Here is a 25732-nt window from a genome sequence, read left to right as displayed (position 1 = left end):
TGCAACCAAAGATTGCTTGCTGCTCATATGAAGTCGTCAAATATTTTTTACATTATGGACATCTGACCACTCAATGATCAAAACTAACATCAATGTGATCGTTCTTGTGCTTTGGTTGAGTACAAGCTCTCCCCAGAAAACCCAATTCCTATTTTTCTCTATTGAGGTGACGACCTCACGGCGATTGGTCAAGATTTCTTTGAGAACGAATTTGAAAATTTGCCATGGTTCAAATTCTCTTATACGGGTTCGGTCAGGACATTGATTTAGGCAGGTTCGGATAGGTGTTCTGCAATTTCTTCTGCAATCGGTAGACTATAATTGAAGAATCTGAACATGATACGCAAGAAATCAAATAATTAGTGAGGGCTTATGTAGAAATCAAATAATTAGTATTTCAAAACAATAAATACTAAGTCTTGAGGAATAGTGGAGTCCACATGTCATTAAATGAATGGACAAAGTAAGTTTCATCCCCGAGAAGAAAGGGTCCGGATTTCCGGCATCCTAATACCCGAGATTTTTTATTATTGTGACCGAAACACGTGTGATTCATTACATATTTTTATATAACTAGTGAGATATCTTATTTTTAAATTATTAACTTTTTAACACACATATCTTATCATTTGTATAATGACACGTAATGTATTATCTCTTGTTCTAATTACATTGAAAAATCTTTCCAAATACCCATGTGTCACTCTGTGTCCCCTCCGAAAATGTGACATGTGTCCACCACTCACTAATCCTAACTTTGATAATTTTTCTGTTATCCTTAAACCTATGTTATCTACTAAAATTTTGAAAAAAGAAATTGCTGGCAAATCAAATGCACTTCAGTTGCAAACAATATGAGCTACTTTAATAGAAAGTCGGAACCCCAAAAATAGAAAGAAAAAGTAAATCAAAATCTTATTCCTTATCCTTTGTAATAAAAGAGAAAATTAATAATTCAATCATCAACTAACATATTATATAGTTTACAAAATTAGGTCTAAATAGTTGATCTTTCTAGTATTACCCAATTAAATAGTGTCAATCTCAGCATCCTTTTCTCTGAGGATGGCTTTACAGCCCCACGTTGCTCTTTCCTTCTCTTTATCTCCACAAATTGTGAATTAGATTAAAATAAAAGCACTTTCATCTTCCATTTAGACTCTGACAAGATCGACAGACATGGAGTTAAATTGGATTTTTGTTTCCAAATTGAATCAAATTAAAATAAAAGCGACTTCCTCTCTCTCTCCTTCTTTCCTTCCTATGCAAAGTTTAAATCCTTTGGACTCAAAACCCTATGTGGCCTCTCTATAGAGTGTCACCTTGCCATTCATCTTATCTCTTCAATAAAAAAAAAATTAAAAACTAAAGATAAATTTAGTAAAAAGAACACGTGTTACTCAAGTATAATATAAGGCACAAAGGGTTTTGAGTGCAGAAAATTTGAACTCATATTTATACGGATGTGAAAATATCTGTGGAATAGTAGTACTAAATGAATATTGAACTACTTTTGACAGAAAAATGGGAGAGAAAAACTTTAAAAAAAAAAAACAAGAAATTCAGTCCTAATTGAAAAACAAAACAATATGACTTCGGTGTCAAAAATTTTATAGTTGACACTACGGGCACTAAAATTAGACAATACTAGAAATGTGCCCGCGCGTTGCTGCGAGACTTGAATGCATCACCTTGAACTGCACAAATAAGATACATTTTACCTGAATGAAGAGAGGGATAGATGAGTGAATGCGGCAGTTGATACGTACTTATTACATCAATTACTTGCAGCGAACTTGAGAGCCATTTGGTTAACTAAAGACATAAACATAAATTTTTATACCACATTCACAACAAATGACAATATAAACATAGAATACCAGTTCTGTATGCATACCAGATCAATTACATTATAAATCACAACATTGACAACAAATGACATAAACATAGAATTTACAAATTCCTTACTTTTCAACTCCAGGAAACCGATTTTTGGCTTAATTTTATCAGTGTCGAATTCTTATGATGGGCTTTCCAGTGACAACAGCTGGTGAGTGACTATGAAATTTGGAGTACTCATCCAACATCCATGCCATGGTCTGAACATCGGTGCCTATATCGGGTGCGGGAACATCAGTATGAGTTCCAATGAGGTCATGGATTTTCTGAGCGAAAACGCGAGTCAGACGCTCAAACTTAAGTCCCTGAGGGTGCATCTGATTCCACCCTTGGCTCCACCATATGGAATGTCGGCCACAGCAGTCTTCCAGGTCATGAGTTGAGCCAGGGCATTCACTTCATCCGGATCAACCTTTAAGAAAACAAACTAACAACAAATTCGATACAGAATCCACCAACAGAAGACAAACATTTCGCTAAGCTCCTTGGGATTTTATCCCCTGTGATATGGTCCATATTAGCCAACTTCTTCATCGAAACTGACTTCACAAACACATTCTTCTTCTGTTTTCAAAATTTTCAGAAACACAACAATCAACTACGTTTCCGAGAAAATTAACAAACAAAACCAAAAAAAAAAAAAAAAAAACCTCTTTGATTCAGTTTTCTCAACAACCAAACAGAACCTAAAAATTTCAAGCTTACATTTTTGAAGTGAGCCATGGATAGTGTTTGCAATTTCAGCTCCGTAGCTTTGTGATTAATACTGCAAAAAATTAAAACAAAAAAATTATACGCATTTAGAGGAGAGAGAGAGTGAATTTATGCTAGGGATTCGTCAGATAATTAAAACTAATTGAAAAATTAAACAAAATTACCTTTGGGCGTTTAGGGTTTTGGGGTAGTCGATAGCTTACCCGACACTAGTCGTGGTCGGAGTTGACAGAAATCAACCAAGCCCGGTGCGATTTCATCGTTGTGAGCTGTGAGAGAGAATACGATGGTCACATCACGATTTTACCACCTGAAGGTCGACTCTTCCAAGTCAGAAAACAGAAAAATTAAAATTCAAGAACAATAAACTAATAGAAACAAATTACAGAAGAGGAAACAATCAAATTACCTCAACAAAAATCCATGATTATTCCATGAGTGCTGATTCTATGGGTAAAGTGACGATCGCACCCTGCCTTTCCACGATCATCAAGATCAACGGCAGAGAGAGACAGTGGCAGCTTCGTAAATAAACTGAAATGTGGTCCAAAACACCATAGGTTTACAAAGCCACTGATAAGAAATGGTACCCCTACAACACATTTTCTTGTAGTGAACATTGAATGGATGACGGCCATATACATATTTTGTATTATGCTATCGATAATTAGTAGAAAAAAAAAAAGCATTAGTTTTTATTATTTCCAGGTTTTTGCACATGAGAATCAGAATACATAAACTTGCTTGTGGAAACATCTATTGAAAGATGGATACAATTCCTTTATTTATTACATAAATTGCAAGTACCAAAAATACAATGTAGAAAGGGGAAAACATCACATACACATAGTACTATCAAACTCCAAAAACAATTCTTTTGAAACAAGCCAATTTCAATGCATTTGCTAGTGCTACCTTATCTTTGATGTTGTCAAAGAATTGAAAATAGGCATATCTCCACGATGTCTTTAAGATCAATGTGCCGCAAATGCCCCAAAAACCTACGATGAAGCCAAGTACCACATTGACATAGAACCACAACTTATCATGATTTCCATCTTCATTCTTGTCATTCACATCCTTAGCTAGGAAAGTGTCATCTCCAGGGCAATTAGTTGAGAGAGTAACGCCACATAGCGATGGATTGTTATATAAATGGACAAATCATTGAGGGTTTGAAGCTGACTTCCAGAAGGAATTCTTCCAGTCAAGTTGTTATAAGACAAGTTTAAGTGGGACAAAGAGGTTAAAGATGACAAGCTTTGAGGAATATGTCCTGAAAGGTTGTTGTGTGACAAATCAAGAGTTTCGAGCAAATGCAAGTTTCCGATCTTGAAGGGGATCCTTCCAGTCAATTGATTCATGGACAAATTCAGGGTGCCCAACAGGCAGAGGTTGCTTATTTCTTCAGGAATCTCACCTTGTAAATTATTTGATGAAAAATCAATGCTCTTTACAAGATTTAGAGTCGTGTTGTACACAAGCTCCGCTCCTTTTAGTGTCAGTGTGGCTTGCTCATAAGAACCCATATTGAAGTCATTAGAATTATTGTTGACCAGCGAAGTTAAAGTATCCAAACACTTGGAAATAGTACCTGAAAGACTGTTGTGACTAAGATCGAGGATGTGAAGGTTCCGAAGATTGCACAGTTGCTGGGGAATATGTCCTGTAAAAACGTTGGATCGTAATTGTAGCCTATACAACAAGGATACATTTGATCCTCCTATCCATAGAGGTATGTTCCCAAATAACTTGTTGTGTCCAAGATCAAAACTCTTCAAACCAGAACAATTTTGTAAGGAATCAGGAATTACACCGCTAAAATTGTTGTTGTTGAGCTTTAATACTTGTAGTAAACTTAATACCCCCAATGAAGTGGGAATATTACCAGAGAGATTGTTGTGACCAACATCTAGAAAAAAAATTTTGCTTCCCACACTCCATGCACGAGGCATTTCCCCAGAAAACTGATTGCTCCTTACAGACAAAAATTGCAAATTGGGCATCATCTGGCCAATATTCGAGGGAATTGGCCTAGAAAATAGATTGCTTTCAAGACCAAGGAAATAGACACTAGTGGACCACCAAAGTGGGAGTGGGCCATTCAATTGATTATTACTCAAATCAATAGACTCTAAATTTGGAAATTTCAAACGGGATGGAAAGTTTCCACGTAATTGGTTGTTAGATAAATCCAAATCTTTGAGTTGGGAAGACATCTTCAACAACCATTCCTCTAGTATCAAATCTTCAAAGGTTCCAATACCACTAAGAGTGACGTAGATCAGTTCAGTTTGAGATTGAAGCCATACCCAAAAATCAAGACCTACCCGACAGTTTATGATCGCAATTGACTGGAGTTTGAAAGGAGGATCCCAAACAGAAGCCACATCAAAAACGAGGGACATGGGTGGGTCTGTGACTTGATTTCCTACTTGAAAATCTTGTAATCTCGTGAGGTTTCTGAAATGGGCTTCCGTTAGAGTACCTTCCCATGAATTATAAGACAGATCGAGGTGAACTAGCTCATAGAGTTGTCCCAGACTTTTTGAAATGGAGCCATTCATCTTATTAAAATAGAGGTCCAATGTTTTCAAGGATGACAAGTTTCCGATGGAATCTGGAATTGAGCCCCACAAAGAGTTTCTGTAAAGCTTGAGATTCTGCAAACTCTTTAACATTCCTATGGAGGCCGGCAATTGGCTTTCCAGCTCACAATAAGACAAATCTAGTGACTCTTAAGGAATTATTTGGACAATTTGAGACGCTCCTCCAAAACTCTTCAATCCCCCCACCATCAAACTTGTTGCCAGAAAGGCTTAAGACCTTTAGCTTGCACAAATTTCCACTAACTTTCGGAATTTGACCATTTAAGCCTGTTCTCGATAAATCAAGGTGTTCTAGAGATTTGAAGTTTGCAAATTCATTTGGAAAAGGACTACCGAAATCATTCCTCGATAGATCAAGTGTTATGAGGCTAGTAAGATTAAAAAACCAATTGGGAAGTGAAGAATATTTAATACCGTTATTCGACATATCAAGGACCAAAAGTGATGTCAAGTTAATCCTCTGGAGTGAGAGTGGAAGGAAGTTAACCCTTTGGAGTGTGAGTGGAATGCTTTCAATTTGACACGAAGATAAGTGTAACTCTAACAATGAAGGAAGCATGTTAATATGATATGCCCAACTGGCTCCTGTGCGGCTAAGGTCCATGTAATTGAGATTAAGGTATTTTAGGGAAGAGAGGTGAGAAAGCCAAGTCAAGTTTCTGGAAGACAAGTGGGAATTCATCCCGAGATCAAGAATATTCAGGCTTGACAGGTTACCAAGAGAGGGGGGAATCTCTCCCTCAAATGATGCAAAGTAGAAATTGAGATATTGCAAACTTTTAAGCTCCCCAAAGAACATCGGAATGCGAATGCCCTGAAACTCATTACAGCTGAGGTCCAGGTATTTTAAATGTTTCAAGCTCAACAAAGAAGCATTTATCTTACCTCCCAGGAAAGACCTTTCATAAGCCGACTCGTCCCATTCGTCATCAAAATAGGAATCTGCATATGGATTCCGGAGGTCCATCTTCACAACATGGCCAGTGCTGTTGTTGCATGAAATTCCTTCCCATTGACAGCAATCATGACCCACCCAAGAAGAAAGCCTACCAGAAGGATCAACAAGATGTTGTTTAAAGCTGACAAGTGCCCGCCTTTCTTCCTCAATGCATAATGGTTTCACATTGCTAGTGCTCGGAACTCCGATATCACCCAAGCAGATTATGGCAGTGGGTAGATACGTAGATGCCAAAAGCAAAATGAGAAAAGAGAGAGAAATATTGAGGGGATTGAATAAGGTGTTTGCAAGCAAGGTATCCATAGGAGAAATCAGTACATATATTCCCCAGTTGGTTGCAGATGAACACAACAAGTGAACTCTAACTCATATATATAACAAAGCAATGAGAGCTTCAAAGAAAAGTGCCACGCAATGTGTATCAACTCGATTGAGTTTCACGCGTTTACATTCGTTTCACACCGTGAAATTGCAAGGAAGGAGAGATCGAGTGGGGAGAGAGTGGGGAGGGGGACTACTTGACAAGGACACAAATGCTCCTGCCTACTTTTAAGTCAACTTCTAAGTCAATCTCATAATTTCCTTCTGCGGAAAAGTATAAAAGTTCGCAATTTTATACTTGTTGGCCGACATTAAGTTGGACATCAAATACGTTTGAATAATCTCGTTTGTTAATATTAGGGAACAAAAATGATAAAAAAAATTATAATATGTTTTGATTTTTTTGTGGCTACAAATTATAAGTTCAAAGTGTTCAAAGTATCTCCACGTTGTCTTTAAGATCAATGTGCCGCAAATGCGTCAAAAACCTACAATGAAGCCAAGTACCATGCTGACATAGAACCACAACTTATCATGATTTCCATCTTCATTCATGTCATTCGCATCCTTAGCTGGGAAAGTGTCATCTCCAGGGCAATTAGTTGAGAGAGGAATGCCACATAGCAATGGATTGTTCATATAAATGGACAAAGCATTGAGCGTTTGAAGTTGGCTTCCAGACGGAAATCTTCCAGTCAAGTTGTTATAAGACAACTTCAAGTGGGACAAAGAGGTTAAAGATGACAAGTTTTGAGGAATGTGTCCTGAAAGGTGGTTGTGCGAGAAATCAAGAGTTTTGAGCAAATGCAAGTTTTCGATCTTGGAGGGGATCTTTCCAATCAATTGATTCATGCACAAATTCAGGGTGCCCAACAGGATGAGGTTGCTTATTTCTTCAAGAATCTCACCTTGTAAATTATTTGATGAAAGATCAATTGCTCTTTACAAGTTTTAGAGTCTTGTTGTAGCCTATACAACAAGGATACATTTGATCTTCTCATCCATAAAGGTATGTTCCCAAATAACTTGTTGTGTCCAAGATCAAGACTCCTCAAACTAGAACAATTTACACCACTAACATTGTTGTTGTTGAGCTTTAATACTTCAAGTGAACTTAATACCCCCAATGAAGTGGGAATATTACCAGAGAGATTGTTGTGACCAACATCTAGAAACAAAATTTTGCTTCCCACACTCCACGCACGAGGCATTTCCCTAGAAAATTGATTGCTCCTTATGGACAAGTATTTTGAGTTTTGCATATTGCAAATAGAGGGGGGAATAGTGTCATTCAAACGATTCTCAGAAAGAGACAATGCGTGCAAATTGGGCATCATTTGGTCAATATTGGAGGGAATTGGCCCGGAAAATAGATTGCTTTGAAGATAACGACTATTGACATTAAGGAACCACCAAAATGGGAGTGGACCCTTCAACTGATTATGACTCAAATCTATATAATTTAGACTTGAAAATTTCAAATAGAATGAAAGGTTTCCATGAAATTGATTTAATTTGGAAATTTCAAATGGGATAGAAAGTTTCCACATAATTGGTTCTTAGGTAAATCCAAATGTTTGAGTTGGGAAGACATCTTCAACAACCATTCCCCTAGTATCCAATCTTCAGAGATTCCAATACCACGAAGAGAGATGTCGATAAGTTCAGTTTGAGATTGAATCCATACCCAAAAACCAGGACCTACCTGACAGTTAATGCTCGCAATTGACTGGAGCTTGAAAGGAGGAACCCAAATAGAAGCCACGTCAAACTGGAGCTTGAAAGGATTTTTTATGGCTAAATTATATTTTGACACCATCATATTTAGCTCAATTTCTTCTTCCTAATCAATCAACAAGTGTAGTCAATGAGATTTGCTACAATAATACGTTAACCACATAGTTGTTGCGGTTGTAGCTCCCAAGACATATAGTAACCCAACAAATTGTTGTTTTAATAATTTTCTTTCATAATATTACATGAGCTCACAAGTTCGAATCATTTTGTCCGTTATCAAGACAAGAACTTAGGACCTGACAATATTGTTTTCCAATACTACGTCGTATTTTCCAAACTTCCAAAAGTGTTTCTCAAGCGAGCAACATTAGCACCAACAACTTGAGCCACCTTCTTCCCGTCTTTAAAGAATTGGAATGTAGGCTGCACCAAAATGCACACATCAGATCAGAAACCAAATGGACCTTGGATTTTACCATATCCAAGTTAAAACATATAGAATTACTAATTTGCAACAGTTAAAGAGTTCTTTTGAGTTTTGACCTCAATCTTAAGCTGGGATTTACGTAGTCCACAAAAGAACTAAAATGGTTCCCAAAAACAAAATGATCCAAGTTTACAGAAGACTAAATTCCAATGCGAATGCGCACCTCGTCGATGTCAACCTTATACGTTGTTACATGTGGGTATTGCTCACTCAACTCTCCAATGATTGGAGATATGAACCTGCCTGCACAAGAAGATCACACCAAAGTACCAATCATAAGTTCAAAGCACATTATTACGCCACATTTTCGTGCCAATGACTTCATTGCTTAAAAGAAAACGTCTTTCGAACTAAAAAGGCCCGCACCACACTGCAGTGAAATAGAAAAGTGCTGGCACAGCTCCATCTGTATGAAATTTTATATATAAATCGGACAATTTGTATGAAAATATGACAAGTTTTCTCAAAACAAAAAAAATTCCGAAAACCGGAAAAAACCCAGGAAAAAAAAATTAGCTTTAGCTTGGCTGATTGCGCTGCCAAATTCATCCTCAGCCTGAATGACAACAATATTAGAGGCACCTGAAATTCAATCAACTATTCAAGTTACTGAGCTATTCCAAAACCCGAAATTTAAAAATTGAAACTTTGAACAATGGCGACAACAATAACAGAAATTGGAGTAAGACATTTTTAGCTATGTATATAGACATGTAAGCACCCCCTTCCTAAACTATGTATATAGACATTTTTAGCTTGAACGATAACAATAATGTAAAATAAAAAAAAATAGCAATCCTCGGTTTTAATCAAATTTTTGAACCACATACGTCGAGTAAGACAAAATAGTGGTTAATAATTATAGACTGAAACACAACAATATTGATTAGTTATTGGTAGTGGAGTATTAAACTCACTGTTCTCTGTCCGGGAATAATTCGAGAGACAGAAGCTAATTTTAGAGTTCGTTCTTCTCCATGTGAATACCAGATTAGTGTGGTTTCATCCTGTTAAAGATACGAAAAATGAAGCCATTCAAGCGGTTAAGATATCTAGTAATGATCGTGGAGATGCGCAGCAGGAAGAAAATGTAAGATAAAAAACTTATTAGTATGAAATGAATCCAATGTCCTAATGTAAAGGAAATTACTCACAATAGAAATTCTGAATGGACGAAGTTTTGGCTTCCCTTTCCGGCTGTACTTGATTAACTGGGAACCTCTTTTTAATGCAATCAGTGCCTTCATGAGAGAGAGAGAGAGAGGAATATTAGGTGAAAAGTATTGCCAAATCACACAGAGATCAAAATCTTGAATATATATGTTTAACCATATCAAACATCATTTGCTAGATTCTACTCAGAGAAAATCACTTCAAAAAGTGGTGGCCATTCTAACAAAACAAACTCAATTAACCCAAAACATCTTAGTTATTAATCAGAAATATTAGAGGATACAGAGTAGATTAACGCATAGCAGTTATGTATGCAAGGAATACATAATAGTTTCTTCTTCCACTCTTTGCAACGAACTTGAGAGCCATTTGGTTAACTAAAGACATAAACATAAATTTTTATACCACATGCACAACAAATGACAATATAAACATAGAATACCAGTTATGTATGCATACCAGATCAATTACATTATAAATCACAACATTGACAACAAATGACATAAACATAGAATTTACAAATTACTTACTTTTCAACTCCAGGAAACCGATTTCTGGCTTAATTTTCTCAGTGTCGAATTCTTTTGATGGGCTTTCCAGTGACAACAGCTGGTGAGTGACTATGAAATTTGGAGTACTCATCCAACATCCATGCCATGGTCTGAACATTAGTGCCCATATCGGGTGCGGGAACATCAGTATGAGTTCCAATGAGGTCATGGATTTTCTGAGCGAAGACGTGAGTCAGACACTCAAACTTAAGTCCCTGAGGGTGCATCTGATTCCACCCTTGGCTCCACCATATGGAATGTCGGCCACAGCAGTCTTCCAGGTCATGAGTTGAGCCAGGGCATTCACTTCATCCGGATCAACCTTTAAGAAAACAAACTAACAACAAATTCGATACAGAATCCACCAACAGAAGACAAACATTTCGCTAAGCTCCTTGGGATTTTATCCCCTGTGATATGGTCCATATTAGTCAGCTTCTTCATCGAAACCGACTTCACAAACACCTTCTTCTTCTATTTTCAAATTTTCAGAAACACAACAATCAACTAGGGGTGGGCACGGGCCGGGCCGGGCCCATTTTTGAAGGGACCGGACCGGATCCGGAATAAAGGGAGACGGGCCGGGCCGAGCCGGGCATTACAAATCTTAAATTAGGAACCGGACCTTACCCGGCCCGGTTGAAACAGGCCGGTTCGGTCCGGGTCCATGGGTCCTTTTTTTTTTCTCCTGTTTAAAGCACAGATTGAAATTAAAAAAAATAAAAAATAAAAAAAACCACAGATTGCTGCAGTACTGCACAGATTGCAATTGCACAAATTTGCAATCTGTGCAAATTTACAATTGCACATATTCAATACATCCAAAATAACATTATAGCGTCCAACATCTAAAGATCGAATCAACATACAAAATATTCAAAACCTACTTAATCCAAGACATCCAAATTCCAAAGTCCAAAAATCAAATAATTCAAAACAACATAAACATGACAGTTTCAATAAATTCCAAATGAACATAGGAAACCACATCCAATTCCAAATTTCCAACATCCAAGTTCCAACATCATTCCTCATTGAATCTGTAAGGAAAAATAAAATATAAACTTGATATTATTAACGTCCATCATCATATTATCCTCATTGAATCATTGAAAAGTAAAGCATATTCATTTAAGTTTAAAATATTACCGCAATTCCTTTTCCTTTATTCATTTGAGTTGTTTGAAGAGCTTCAATTTCAGCATCACTTGATGAGATGGTTGAGCTTGTAGATATAACATTAGCATTTGCTTTTCTTCTTTTATATTCTACAACAAAGAACAAAAGGATGTTAATTGTAAACAAATTAATATAAAGTTATAGACCAAACTATACAAAACAAAAGAATTACCTTCTTCACACTCTTGATAAAATTCAAGCTCCGCCGGACTTGCTTCATACTCAATGCTGCTAATTGGTTCACTTCTTAACCAGTTTTGGAGGCACATCAATGACTCCACTGTTTGAGGAAGGAGAGATGATCTAAAGGGGTCAATTACTCTTTTTCCTCCACTAAATGCACTCTCACTAGCAACTGTCGACACTTGAATTGGCAACACATCTTTCGCTATCAAAGCAAGTGTGGGATATGTGCTCCTCCCTTTCAACTTCCACCATTTCAAAACGTAAAAAAATGAACCATGTTGTACTTTCTCTACAGTGTCGAGGAGATACCTATCCACCTCATGTGCAAGTGCAATATCCTCAGTGTCTTCTAGTTCTTTCTCCCAATCATCCATCATTTGACTAAATATCATTGGATTTTCTGTTAGCACACTAGATGATGGTTTTACCCTTGAACAAGTAGTATCACCAACAACTAAATCTCCTCCTCTACCCTTTTGTTGTGTTTGTGAACCGAAAGGTTGGTAAGCATATTCATCACACATTGCCTTCAACAATGTCTTCACTTCATTACTTTTCTTTTGAATCTCTTCTTCGGGAAGGTGTAATTGCTTTCTACACAAGTGCATGTAGTGCCTTAATTTGAACCTTGGGTCTAAGACAAGGGAAACTACAAATATTTGATTAAGGGACTCAATTGAACCAAAATACTTTCGATATTTGGCTCTCATACTCATTGCCATGTCACGTAGCACCACCTCTACACTTCCTCCAGTTTGCATATATTCAGGCAAAAAAAGCTTTTCAATCTCTCTCTCCACAGCAATGACATCATGAACAGCAATCTTTGTCCTTCGGTGGCCCAACCCTCCCTTTACCCGCCACTTCTTCTCCTTCATCATTAAGCACATTTTCCCCGAAATATGTGGAGTATATATTGGCTTCATCATCGTCGAACATCCTTTCAAATGCTTTTTTAAACTTCAAGCACGATTCTAGCATCATGTATGTGCTATTCCACCTAGTAGGTACATCCATAACAACTAGACTCTGACCATCCAACTTCTCATTCTCCACACATTTCTTGAAATAACTAAACCTTCGAGGACTTGATCTCACAAACCGTACGGCATTTCTAAGAGCATCAACACTTGTATCTAATCTTTTCAACCCATCTTTCACTACCAAGTTGATAATATGGGCTAAGCACCTCACATGCATAAACTTGCCATTCATAACAATTTTGCTATTAGGCCATTTCTGCATTTTATGAACAATATACTCAATTGCCACCTTATTAGCCGATGCATTGTCAACTGAGATACACATCACCTTCTCAATCCCCCACTCAACCAAACATTGCTCAACTAGCTTCCCTATTTCTTTGCCTTCATGACTTGAAATCAAACAAAAATTTAGAATCCTTTTGTGCATATCCCATTCGTCATCCACAAAATGAGCAGTTAGCACCATGTAGTTCAAATTTTGCACACTTGTCCATGTATCAGTAGTCAAGCTCACTCTATGGTTGTGTATCTCCTTTTTTAACTGATCTTTCATGGTATCATACATATTGAATAAGTCTCTCACAATAGTTCTTCGAGATGGAACATGCAACCTAGGCTGAACTTTGTACATCATCCGCCTAAACCCCTCAGTCTCCACAACACTAAAAGGTACCTCCTCGAGCACAATATACTCAACAATACCTTCCACTGCCTCTTCTTGGCTCCACCCTTTAGCAACAAGCATGTTTTTAACGTCCCCAGAAGGTCCAGAATTCCCTAGAACCTTTTGCAACTCATCAGTTGGTTTATATGACTTGCAATGTTTATTGATATGTTTAATGTAAGTACTAGTTCCACCCCCACTAGTATCACATGCAAAAAGGGCACTACAATGGTTACACTTAGCCTTCAATAATTGTACCTCCACCATCTCTTTCTTTCCATCCTTTTCTACTGCTTGTATTTCCGAGACGGTACACTTAGTGACATGATCCCAAACCCAAGATCTCTCAGAAGAAGATCTCTCTATTGAAGCTAATATTGAAGCTAATTCAGTTTTCTCAACAACCAAACAGAACCTAAAAATTTCAAGCTTACATTTTTGAAGCGAGCCATGGATAGCGTTTGCAATAAGGCAGAAAATTAAAACAAAAAAATTATACGCATTTAGAGTAGAGAGAGTGAATTTATGCTAGGGATTCGTCAGATAATTAAAACTAATTGAAAAATTAAACAAAATTACCTTTGGGCGTTTAGGGTTATGGGGGAGCTCTATCTCTGCCTGAGGTTTTAGACGAAGGAAGGTGATGTCTGAAGGCGCGAGGCAAATTAGGTTTGTTTATTAGGCGCATCCAAACCGTCTAATCATACTAAGGAAATGAAGATGCATCCAAAACACAGACAGTCAAACTGGAATGCGCAGGGAGAAGCGGAAGAAGAAAAAGAAGATGAAGAGGGGGTAGTCGATAGCTTACCCGACACTGGTCGTGGTCGGAGTTGACAGAAATCAACGAAGCCCGGTGCGATTTCATCGTTGTGAGCTGTGAGAGAGAATACGATGGTCACATCACGATTTTATCACCTGAAGGTCGACTCTTGCAAGTCAGAAAACCGAAAAATTAAAATTCAAGAACAATAAACTAACAGAAACAAATTACAGAAGAGGAAACAATCAAATTACCTCAACAAAAATCCATGAGTGCTGATTCTATAGGTTAGGGGGAAGGTTTTTTTATTTGAGATGGAGGATGTTCGATCTCGAGATTTTAGGTGAGCAGATTGAAACTGAGGGAGAGAGAAAGAGAGAGAATGGTAAGGTGACGATCGCACCTGGCCTTTCCACGATCATCAAGATCAGCGGTAGAGAACGACAGTGGCACCTTCGTAAATAAACTGAAATGTGGTCCAAAACACCATAGGCTTACAAAGCCACTGATAAGAAATGGTACCCTACAACACATTTTCTTGTAGTGAACATTGAATGGATGACGGCCATATACATATTTTGTATTATGCTATCGATAATTAGTAGAAATAAAAAACATTAGTTTTTATTAATTCCAGGTTTTTACACATGAGAAAATCAGAAAACATAAAGTTGCTTGTGGAAACATCTATTGAAAGATGGATACAATTCCTTTATTTATTACATAAATTGCAAGTACCAAAAATACAACGTAGAAAGGGGAAAACATCACAGACACATGGTACTATCAAACTCCAAAAACAATTCTTTTGAAACAAGCCACTTTCAATGCAATTGCTAGTGCTACCTTATCTTTGATGTTGTCAAAGAATTGAAAATAGGCATATCTCCACGATGTATTTAAGATCAATGTGCCGCAAATGCCCCAAAAACCTACAATGAATCCAAGTACCACACTGACATAGAACCACAACTTATCATGATTTCCATCTTCATTCTTGTCATTCGCATCCTTAGCTGGGAAAGTGTCATCTCCAGGGCAATTAGTTGAGAGAGGAACGCCACATAACGATGGATTGTTCATATAAATGGACAAATCATTGAGCGTTTGAAGCTGGCTTCCAGAAGGAATTCTTCCAGTCAAGTTGTTATAAGACAAGTTCAAGTGGGACAAAGAGGTTAAAGATGACAAGCTTTGAGGAACATGTCCTGAAAGGTTGTTGTGTGACAAATCAAGAGTTTCGAGCAAATGCAAGTTTCCGATCTTGGAGGGGATCTTTCCAGTCAATTGATTCATGGACAAATTCAGGGTGCCCAACAGGAAGAGGTTGCTTATTTCTTCAGGAATCTCACCTTGTAAATTATTTGATGAAAGATCAATGCTCTTTACAAGTCTTAGAGTCCTGTTGTACACAAGCTCCGCTCCTTTTAGTGTTAGTGTGGCTTGCTCATCAGACATATCGAAGTCATTAGAATTATTGTTGACCAGCGAAGTTAAAGTATCCAAACACTTGGGAATAGTACCTGAAAGGTTATTGTGACCAAGATCGAGGATGTGAAGGTTCCGAAGATTGCACAGTTGCTGGGGAATATGTCCTGTAAAAACGTTGGATCGTAATTGTAGCCTATACAACAAGGATACATTTGATCCTCCTATCCATAAAGGTATGTTCCCAAATAACTTGTTGTGTCCAAGATCAAGACTCTTCAAACCAGAACAATTTTGCAAGGAATCAGGAATTTCACCACTCAAATTATTGTTGTTGAGCTTTAATACTTCCAGTGAACTTAACACCCCCAATGAAGTGGGAATATTGCCAGAAAGATTGTTGTGACCAACATCTAGAAGCAAAATTTTGCTTCCCACACTCCATGCATGAGGGAATTCCCCAGAAAATTGATTGCTCCTTATGGACAAGTATTCCAAGTTTTGCATGTTGCAGATAGAGGGAGGAATAGTGTCATTCAAATGATTATCAGAAAGATCCAAAATGTACAACTTGGGTATCATTTGGTCAATATTGGAGGGAATTGGCCCGGAAAATAGATTCCTATCAAGATAAAGGGAATCGAAACTAGTGGACCACCAAAGTGGGAGTGGGCCCTCCAACTGATTATGACTCAAATCAATAAACCCTAAATTTGGAAATTTCAAAGGGGATGGAAGGTTTCCACGTAATTGGTTGTTAGATAAATCCAAATATTTGAGTTGGGAAGACATCTTCAACAACCATTCCTCTGGGATGAAATCTTCAGAGGTTCCAATACCACTAAGAATGACATGGATCAGTTCAGTTTGAGATTGAAGCCATACCCAAAAACCAGGACCTACCCGACAGTTTATGATCGCAATTGACTGGAGCTTGAAAGGAGGATCCCAAACAGAAGCCACGTCAAAAATGAGGGACATGGGTGCGTTTGTGACTTGAATTCCTACTTGAAAATCTTGTAATCTCGTGAGGTTTCTGAAATGGGCTTCCGTTAGAGTACCTTCCCATGAATTATTAGACAGATCGAGGTCAACTAGCTCATAGAGTTGTCCCAGACTTTTTGGAATGGAGCCATTCATCTTATTAGAAGAGAGGTACAATGATTTCAAGGACGACAAGTTTCCGATGGAATCTGGAATTGAGCCCCACAAAGAGTTTCCACCAAGGTAGAGATTCTGCAAACTTTTTAACACTCCCAAGGAGGTCGGCAGTTGGCTTTCCAGCTCACAAGAAGACAAATCTAGCAACTCTAATGAATTATTTGGACAATTTGAGACGCTCCTCCAAAACTCTTCAATCCCCCCACCATCAAACTTGTTGCCAGAAAGGCTTAAGACCTTTAGCTTGCACAAATTTCCAATAACTTTCGGAATTTGACCTTTTAAGCCTGTTCCCGATAAATCAAGGTGTTCTAGAGATTTGAAGTTTGCAAATTCATTTGGAAAAGGACTACTGAAAGTATTCCACGAGAGATCAAGTGTTATGAGGCTAGTAAGATTAAAAAACCAATTGGGAAATGAAGAACGTTTAATACCTTTATTCGACATATCAAGGACAAAAAGTGATGTCAAGTTAATCCTCTGGAGTGAGAGTGGAAGGAAGTTAACCCTTTGGAGTGAGAGTGGAATGCTTTCAATTTGACACGAAGATAAGTGTAACTCTAACAATGAAGGAAGCATGTTAATATGATATGCCCAACTGGCTCCTGTGCGGCTAAGGTCCATGTAATTGAGATTAAGGTATTTTAGGGAAGAGAGGTGAGAAAGCCAAGTCAAGTTTCTGGAAGACAAGTGGGAATTCATCCCGAGATCAAGAATATTCAGGCTTGACAGGTTACCAAGAGAGGGGGGAATCTCTCCCTCAAATGACGCAAAGTAGAAATTGAGATATTGCAAACTTTCAAGCTCCCCAAAGAACATCGGAATGCGAATGCCCTGAAACTCATTACAGCTGAGGTCCAGGTATTTTAAATGTTTCAAGCTCAACAAAGAAGCATTTATCTTACCTCCCAGGAAAGACCTTTCATAAGCCGACTCGTCCCACTCTTCATAAGAACGGGAATCTGGATATGGATTCCGGAGGTCCATCTTCACAACATGGCCGGTGCTGTTGTTGCATGAAATTCCTTCCCATCGACAGCAATCATGACCCGCCCAAGAGGAAAGCCTACCAGAAGGATCAACAAGATGTTGTTTAAAGCTGACAAGTGCTCGCCTTTCTTCCTCAATGCATAATGGTTTCACAGTGCCAGTGCTCGGAACTCCGACATCACCCAAGCAGATTATGGTAGTGGGTAGATACGTAGATGCCAAAAGCAAAATGAGAAAGGAGAGAGAAATATTGAGGGGATTGAATAAGGTGTTTGCAAGCAAGGTATCCATAGGAGAAATCAGTCTATATATTCCCCAGTTGGTTGCAGATGAACACAACAAGTGTGCTCTAACTCATATATATAACAAACCAATGAGAGCTTAAAAGAAAATAGTGCCACGCAGCGTGTATCAACTGGATTTCCTTGTTCGAGTGGAAGAGTATATAAGTCAACTTCTAAGCCAATCTCATAATTTCCTTCCGCGGAAGAGTATATAAGTTCACAATTTTAGACTTGGCCGACATTAAGTTGGACATTTCCTTGTTCAAAGTGTTCAAGGTATCAAACACGTTTGAATAATCTCGTTTGTTAATATTAGGGAGCAAAAATGATAAAAAAAATTATAATGTGTTTTGATTTTTTATGGCCAAATTATATTTTGACACCATCATATTTAGCTCAATTTCTTCTTCCTAACCAATCAACAAGTGTATTCAATGAGATGTGCTACAATAATACGTCAACCACGGAGTTGTTGCGGTTGTAGCTTCCAGGACATGTAATAATCCTGAAATTGTTGTTTTAATTATTTTCCTTCATAATATTACACGAGGTCACAAGTTCGAATCATTTTGTCCGTTATCAAGACAAGAACTTAGGACTTGATTATAGGGAATTTTAATGAAAAGCACCCGGTACTGTTCACTTTAACGAAAAACCACATTTTTACACTAAAAAGTCAATCCTGTTACTATTCACTTTACCCTTTATTTTGTCCTTATCATTAAAACTCAAAGTTTTCAAGCTCTTTTCATTAGTTTTCCATTGATTATATTGTTTTCCAATAGTACGTCGTATTTCCCAAACTTCCAAAAGTGTTTCTCAAGCGAGCAACATTAGCACCAACAACTTGAGCCACCTTCTTCCCGTTTTAAAGAATTGGAATGTAGGCTGCACCAAAATGCACACAACAGATCAGAAACCAAATGAAACTAATTAGCAACACTTCAGAGTTCTTCTGAGTTTTGACCTGAATCTTAAGCTGGGATTTAAGTAGTCCACAAAAGAACTAAAATGGTTCCCAAAAACAAAATGATCCAAGTTTACAGAAGACTAAATTCAAATTCGAATGCGCACCTCGTCGATGTCAACCTTATAAGTTGTTACGTGTGGGTATTGCTCACTCAACTCTCCAATGATTGGAGATATGAACCTGCCTGCACAAGAAGATCACACCAAAGTACCAATCATAAGTTCAAAGCACATTATTACGCCACATTTTCGTGCCAATGACTTCATTGCTTAAAAGAAAATGTCTTTCGAACTAAAAAGGCCCGCACCACACTGCAGTGAAATAGAAAAGTGCTGGCACAGCTCCATCTGTATGAAATTTTATATATAAATCAGACAATTTGTATGAAAATATGACAAGTTTTCTCAAAACAAAAAAAAATCCGAAAACCGGAAAAAACCCAGGAAAAAAAATTTACCTTTAGCTTGGCTGATTGCGCTGCCAAATTCATCCTCAGCCTGAATGACAACAATATTAGAGGCACCTGAAATTCAATCAACAATTCAAGTTACTGAGCTATTCCAAAACCCGAAATTTAAAAATTGAAACTTTGAACAATGGCGACAACAATTGATAGAATTTGTTTGTTTTGTGTTTTTGATTGAGTGTTTGAATCGGTTTCTTGGGAGAATTGAAAAACAAGAAAAGGAAAAATTGGAGATTGATTTCTGCTGTGTAATAATGCAGCAGACTTGATTGAATAAGTAGAGTGAACATTACACAAGAGTATGGTGCATTTCCATCACCCATACTTATCTAAAAAGGTGATTGACAAGAGGCTTTAACAACCATTAAGCCTTACTACTCCAGATTACATCCTAACCCTTCATTTGGGGTTAAGTGATTTAATCTGGAGTGTACACTTGTCACTCACACACTTACACAAACATTTAAAAAACAAAACTAGCCGTTGGAGACTAGAGCCCTTCATTTTCTTTCTTCTTCTTCGATGCAGATGACATCCTTTTGCTCGGGAGTATCTTGCTGCCTTCGACTCCCCGACTCCAGGAGCTGGTTAGCTTCCAACACTCCCTTCTAAACTGCTTCTGGGAGTCAATCCGAGCAAACCCCTCAGGTAATTGAATCTCTCCTTCGGTAGTGCTTTTGTGAATATGTCTGCGACCTGATCTTCTGTGCTGCAATAGATTAGCTTGATTGTGTTGTCCTGCAATGTTTCTCTGATGAAATGATATCTTCTCTTGATGTGTTTTGTTCTCTGATGAAATACTGGGTTTTTAGTCATGGCAATTGCAGAGGTGTTGTCACACAGAAGTGGTGTGGCTTCAACTTGCAATTCGCCAAAATCTTTAAGTATGAACCTTAGCCAAATAGCTTGAGCTGTAGCTTCTGATGCACTCACATACTCTGCCTCGGCTGTGGACAGTGCAACACTTTGTTGCTTCACAGAGGCCCATGAAAATACCCCTGATCCGAAAGTGAAAGCATAGCCCGATGTGCTTCTACTATCATCCTCACTGCCACCCCAGTCACTGTCACAGAATCCAATTAGAATAGATGACTTTCCCATCTCATATTTGATACCATAATCAAGAGTTCCTTGTACATATCTTAGCACTCTCTTAGCTGTGCCCATATGTATCTTGCTAGGATTCTGCATAAACCTAGAAAGTAGGCTTGCTGAGAACATCAGATCCGGCCTTGTTGCAGTTAGATACAATAGACTGCCAACAATGCTTTTATAGAGACTAGCATCTGCAGGTTCACTTCCATCCTCCTTCTTGAGCTTCTCATTTGCAATTAAGGGTGTAGAAACTGGTTTGCAGCCCTTCAAACCAAACTTCTCAAGCAAAGTTTCAGCATACTTCTTTTGATGAATAAAGATGCTACTTGTTTTTTGAATTACCCCAATGCCAAGAAAATGATGCAAGAGGCCTAGGTCAGTCATCTCATACCTCTTCATCATTTCTTCCTTGAACTCTTCCATCATTGCAGCATCATTTCCAGTGTAGACAACATCATCTACATAGATTGAGACAATGAGTGTCTTGTTGTTGCTTTCTGTCTTGGTGTAGAGTGTAGCTTCACTAAGACTTTTCTGAAATCCTTTCTCAATGAAATAGGAATCAATCTCACTGTACCAAGCTCTTGGAGCTTGTTTTAGGCCATAAAGAGCCTTCCTTAACTTGTACACTTTTTCTGGAAACTCTTGACTTGTGAACCCTTGAGGTTGTTCCACAAACACCTCCTCCTCTAGCACTCCATTTAGAAATGCAGATTTAACATCCAATTGATGCAGCTTCCAACCCTTCTTGGCTGCTAGTGCTATCAAAGTCCTTATGGTGTCTAACCTTGCTACTGGAGCAAAGGTTTCATTGAAGTCTACACCAGGTTTCTGTGAGTAACCTTTGGCCACTAACCTGGCCTTGTTCTTTTGCACAGAACCATCTAGATTTAGCTTCACTTTGTACACCCATTTTACTCCAATCACAGGCTTCTCACTTGGTCGATTTACAAGTTCCCAAGTGTCATTCTTTTCTATCATTTCAAGCTCTTCCTTCATTGCTTTCTTCCAAGCTTTATCTTTCTCAGCTTCTTCATACGTTTCTGGTTCTACTACACAGTAATTACATGTAGCATAAATCTCATCCAGATTTCTCAATCTTACTGGAGTTGAACTAGGAGTTGTTGTCTGTGATTGACTTGATTGTGGACTCATAGTAGCTTGCTGTGGAGTCCCTTGTATGTCACCATTATCTGTGACTTCTTCTTGAACTGAGGTCTCTATAGGCTCCCTTGTTTGCCTTTTGTTTAGGTCAATTTGTAGAGAGACACTGTCCTTTTCCTCTACCATTGTATCCCAGTTCCACATTGAGTCTTCATCAAAGATAACATCCCTTGATAGGATTATCTTTTGAGTCAACACATTATAAACTCTGTATCCTTTCTCACTAGTACCATAGCCTACAAAAACACCCTTGTTACTTGATTTCTCCAACTTGTGCCTTAGTTGATGAGGGATGAGATTGTAGCACACTGAGCCAAACACTCTCAGATGCTTCACAGAAGGCTTCCTTCCACTGAACACTTCAAATGGAGTCTTCTTCTCCAATGCCTTAGTAGGACACCTATTCAATAGATACACTGAGGTGTTCACAGCTTCACCCCAAAATTTATAAGGCATGTTCTTCTCATGCATCATAGACTTAGCCATTTCGACTATAGTCCTATTCTTCCTTTCTGCAATCCCATTCTGTTGTGGTGAATATGCCACAGTGAGTTGCTTCTCCAACCCTACATCTTCACAGAATACATTGAACTCATATGAGGTGTACTCACCTCCCCTATCACTTCTTAGTCTTTTGATTTGGTATCCACTTTGTAATTCCACCAATGCCTTAAACTTCTTGAATATTGTGAATACCTCAGACTTGAACCTCATGAAATACACCCAACACATCCGTGAATAATCATCAATGAAGGTTAGGAAATACCTGTTTCCACTGATTGTTGTTGTTCTCATTGGTCCACACACATCTGAGTGAATCAATTCGAGTGGCTTTGTTGCCCTCCAAGCCTTTCCAGCTTCAAATGAATCTCTGTGATGCTTGCCAAACACACACCCTTCACAGATTTCATTGCATTGATCCATTTTTGGTATACCTTGCACCATTTCATCCTTTTGCAGATTTTGTAAGCTTGTCATGTTTAAATGACCAAGTCTCTTGTGCCATAGTTTCATAGAACTTGTCACACTTGCTTTCTTTGCCACTTATTCTAAGTACTTCAGTACAAGTGGAAAGCTTCTGTTTTTCACTTCCACTTTGGTCACCAAGTTTGATAGGGATCTGTCATCATAGATTTCAACCACAGTTCCCCCAAAGAGTAGGAAATAGCCATGCTCCATCATTTGACCCACACTAAGTAGATTTTCATCCAATCCAGGCACTAGCATCACCTCCCTTATACATCTTCTTCCTTTCTTGGTGTTGATAACCAGAGTTCCTCTTCCAGTGGCTTTGACAATGTTTCCATCTCCCATTTTCACTTTTCCAGTGAAGTTGGTGTCGATGTCAATAAGTAAAGACTCATGTGCAGTCATGTGGTTGCTGCAGCCACTGTCAATGTACCACACTTCATTGTTTCTCTCCATTTTTGCATTGAAAGCACAAAACACATTTGCTTCTTCTTCCACTTGATTTGCACAGTTTACTTGTTGCACATTCTTTGATCTGCAGTCCTTCATAATGTGCCCAAACCTGTTGCATTTGTGGCATCTAGGCTTGTCCTTGAACCAACACTCTCCAAGGTGGAATTTATCACAGTGCTTGCATTGTTGCTTGGTTCTTGGACCTACATTTGTATTGCTGCCTTGGTTAGGTTTTGAGTTGTGATACCCTTTTTCCTTCCCATTTCTTGCTTTTGCCCTTCCACTGTGGTTTCTGATTGCTTGCACTGGCTTGACTACTAGATCCAACATTGAGTGTTTGAAAGGCTTTCTCAGGTGCAGAGTCAGCATGCCTCTCGAGCCTTTGATCAAAAGCTCTTAAGGATGCCATCACTTCTTGTACACTGAGAGTTTCAGTGTCTTTGGTTTCTTCTATAACACTCACTATTGAATCATAGGGTTTAGTCAAACTAATCAACAGTTTTTGGACAATTCTTTCATTAGGCAGTTCCTCACCATATGTTTTCATCTTGTTTACAACATCAAACAGCCTAGTGAAGTAGTCTTTTAGCAGCTCATTTTCCCTCATTCTTGTATACTCAAAATCTCTTCTAAGGGACTGAAGTTTTACCTTTCTAACTTTGGTGTCTCCTCTGTATTCTTGCTGTAAAACTTCCCAAGCTCCCTTTGCAGTCTCTTCATTTGCTATCCTCGGAAAATGGTGTCTGAGACAGCACCTTGAATGATTCCAAGTGCTCTAGCATCCTCCATCCGATTCTGCTTCAGTGTTTTGAGTTGTGTTTCTGTGAGATCCTCCTCTAGAGCATCGATCTCCATCTCAGGTAGTTCATACCCATGTTGAACCATATCCTATAGATCATAGGATTTGAAAATGGTTGTCATTCTTATTCTCCAAAAATCATAATTTTCCCCATCAAAGACTGGAGCTTTTAGCTCACTGCTACTGCTGGATCCTTTCATTTCCAGAATTGTTTGTTGATTGTTGTTATAGAAGACACTACGTTGGTGCTCCCAAAGATCTTATCTTGCACAGATTACGCCCCAAAAGTTGTAAGATCAGTAACAAAGCTCTGAGGCCATGATAGAATTTGTTTGTTTTGTGTTTTTGATTGAGTGTTTGAATCGGTTTCTTGGGAGAATTGAAAAACAAGAAAAGGAAAAATTGGAGATTGATTTCTGCTGTGTAATAATGCAGCAGACTTGATTGAATAAGTAGAGTGAACATTACACAAGAGTATGGTGCATTTCCATCACCCATACTTATCTAAAAAGGTGATTGACAAGAGGCTTTAACAACCATTAAGCCTTACTACTCCAGATTACATCCTAACCCTTCATTTGGGGTTAAGTGATTTAATCTGGAGTGTACACTTGTCACTCACACACTTACACAAACATTTAAAAAACAAAACTAGCCGTTGGAGACTAGAGCCCTTCATTTTCTTTCTTCTTCTTCGATGCAGATGACATCCTTTTGCTCGGGAGTATCTTGCTGCCTTCGACTCCCCGACTCCAGGAGCTGGTTAGCTTCCAACAACAATAACAGAAATTGGAGTACCTGAGGGCGAGGAGAGAGGCCGGAGTTGGAGAAAGTGAGGGTTTGGGAAGTGATGGAGGGAATTGGAGAAGGGTTTGGAGGTGGAAGGAGCTGCTGTGGGTGGCGGAGATGGTGCGGTGTGGATTGAAGAAGCCAGGGTTTGGAAAGAATTGGAAGGAAGGTTGTGACGATGAAGAAGCGCTGCGCAGAACTTGCTGCGATTGCCGTGCCTTGGCTACTCCTGAGTTCCTCGCCATTTTCTTCTCTCGATTCGGTGCTTTGTTTGGGGTTTAAGGCAAAAATACAAGAAGAGCCCAAAACAACGAATATGTAAATGGGCCAGTTGGTGAAGGTATATAGGCCTAGTCCATAAGGCCCACACAAAGCATAACGATTGTTGTACAAGCCATATTACGGAGTAGTCGTGCTCAAAATCTCGGGTTCAAGGTAAATGCTCTAAATCAACTGAAGCGACAAGTTCGTTGCCATGCAAATATTGTCATGTGAAAACATGTTGACACTATGGGCGTGGTCGGTACGTAGACGGGGACAGAATGGGACGAGATGGAATGAGATGGAACGGAGTTTTTTTGTGCTACGTTTGGTATGCAGACCAGAGTAGAACGAACTACTTTTGTCCCACTATGTTCCGTCCCACCTCACGTACCAAACGAGGCCTATCTGTGAAATGCATTTTTGATTATGTGTTTCTGCTCGAATTTCAATTTGAACTCGTGTATTTCAGTTTAACTAATATGGTACGTATGTTTTTATTTCAGTTTAATTAATATGGTACGTATGTTTTAATTCGTTATAACAATATTGGACTTTCCTGCCAATTAGGTAGTACGAGTGACCATACTTATACTAAGCCTTGTTGGAATCACTGCCAAATGTACTCAATTTCAAAAGGCAAAATGCATCATATAAAATAACAGTTACAGCAGAG

General features: G+C 38.5%; 3 protein-coding genes and 1 long non-coding RNA gene across 8 annotated transcripts in view; 1 reads left to right on the top strand and 3 right to left on the bottom strand.

Moving 5' to 3' along the window:
• Nucleotides 1–25109, bottom strand: part of LOC108173344 (thioredoxin O1, mitochondrial-like) — a 50885-nt gene extending 25776 nt beyond the window's left edge. The window contains exons 1-3 of one of the 3 annotated variants that reach the window (XM_070822671.1): nt 24805–25109; nt 9092–9307; nt 8889–8968 (exon numbers count right to left, since the gene is read on the bottom strand). In XM_070822671.1, the coding sequence (XP_070678772.1) occupies nt 8889–8968; nt 9092–9131 (120 nt within the window). In that variant the 5' untranslated portion in view covers nt 9132–9307; nt 24805–25109. The remainder of the gene's footprint in view (nt 1–8888; nt 8969–9091; nt 9308–24804) is intronic. The other 2 variants (XM_070822670.1, XM_070822672.1) reach the window with 2 other exon arrangements.
• On the bottom strand, nt 1848–6558 carry LOC139187689 (receptor-like protein EIX2). 3 transcript variants are annotated; one of them, XM_070822666.1, is made up of 4 exons: nt 3023–6558; nt 2778–2936; nt 2605–2665; nt 1848–2463 (listed from the first exon to the last, which is right to left on the bottom strand). In XM_070822666.1, exon 1 carries the CDS (start codon nt 5292–5294, stop codon nt 3699–3701), a length of 1596 nt encoding a protein of 531 aa, XP_070678767.1. In that variant the 5' UTR covers nt 5295–6558; the 3' UTR covers nt 1848–2463; nt 2605–2665; nt 2778–2936; nt 3023–3698. The 3 variants fall into 3 exon arrangements, with proteins under 3 accessions (XP_070678767.1, XP_070678768.1, XP_070678769.1); XM_070822667.1 differs by having other exon boundaries at nt 2778–2923; XM_070822668.1 differs by having other exon boundaries at nt 3023–6543.
• Nucleotides 15014–18097, bottom strand: LOC103418659 (receptor-like protein EIX2). Its single transcript, XM_008356767.3, has one exon. The coding sequence runs from the start codon at nt 18095–18097 to the stop codon at nt 15014–15016; it is 3084 nt and encodes a 1027-aa protein (XP_008354989.3).
• On the top strand, nt 19760–24783 carry LOC139196534 (uncharacterized). The gene is made up of 2 exons (XR_011581552.1): nt 19760–20174; nt 24710–24783. It is a non-coding gene; the product is annotated as an uncharacterized lncRNA (long non-coding RNA).
• Nucleotides 25110–25732: the final 623 nt, after the last annotated feature.

Source organism: Malus domestica, chromosome 05 (assembly GCF_042453785.1).
Source record: "Malus domestica chromosome 05, GDT2T_hap1".
Lineage (NCBI taxonomy): Eukaryota > Viridiplantae > Streptophyta > Magnoliopsida > Rosales > Rosaceae > Malus > Malus domestica.
This window is presented reverse-complemented; position numbering and strand designations above follow the sequence as displayed.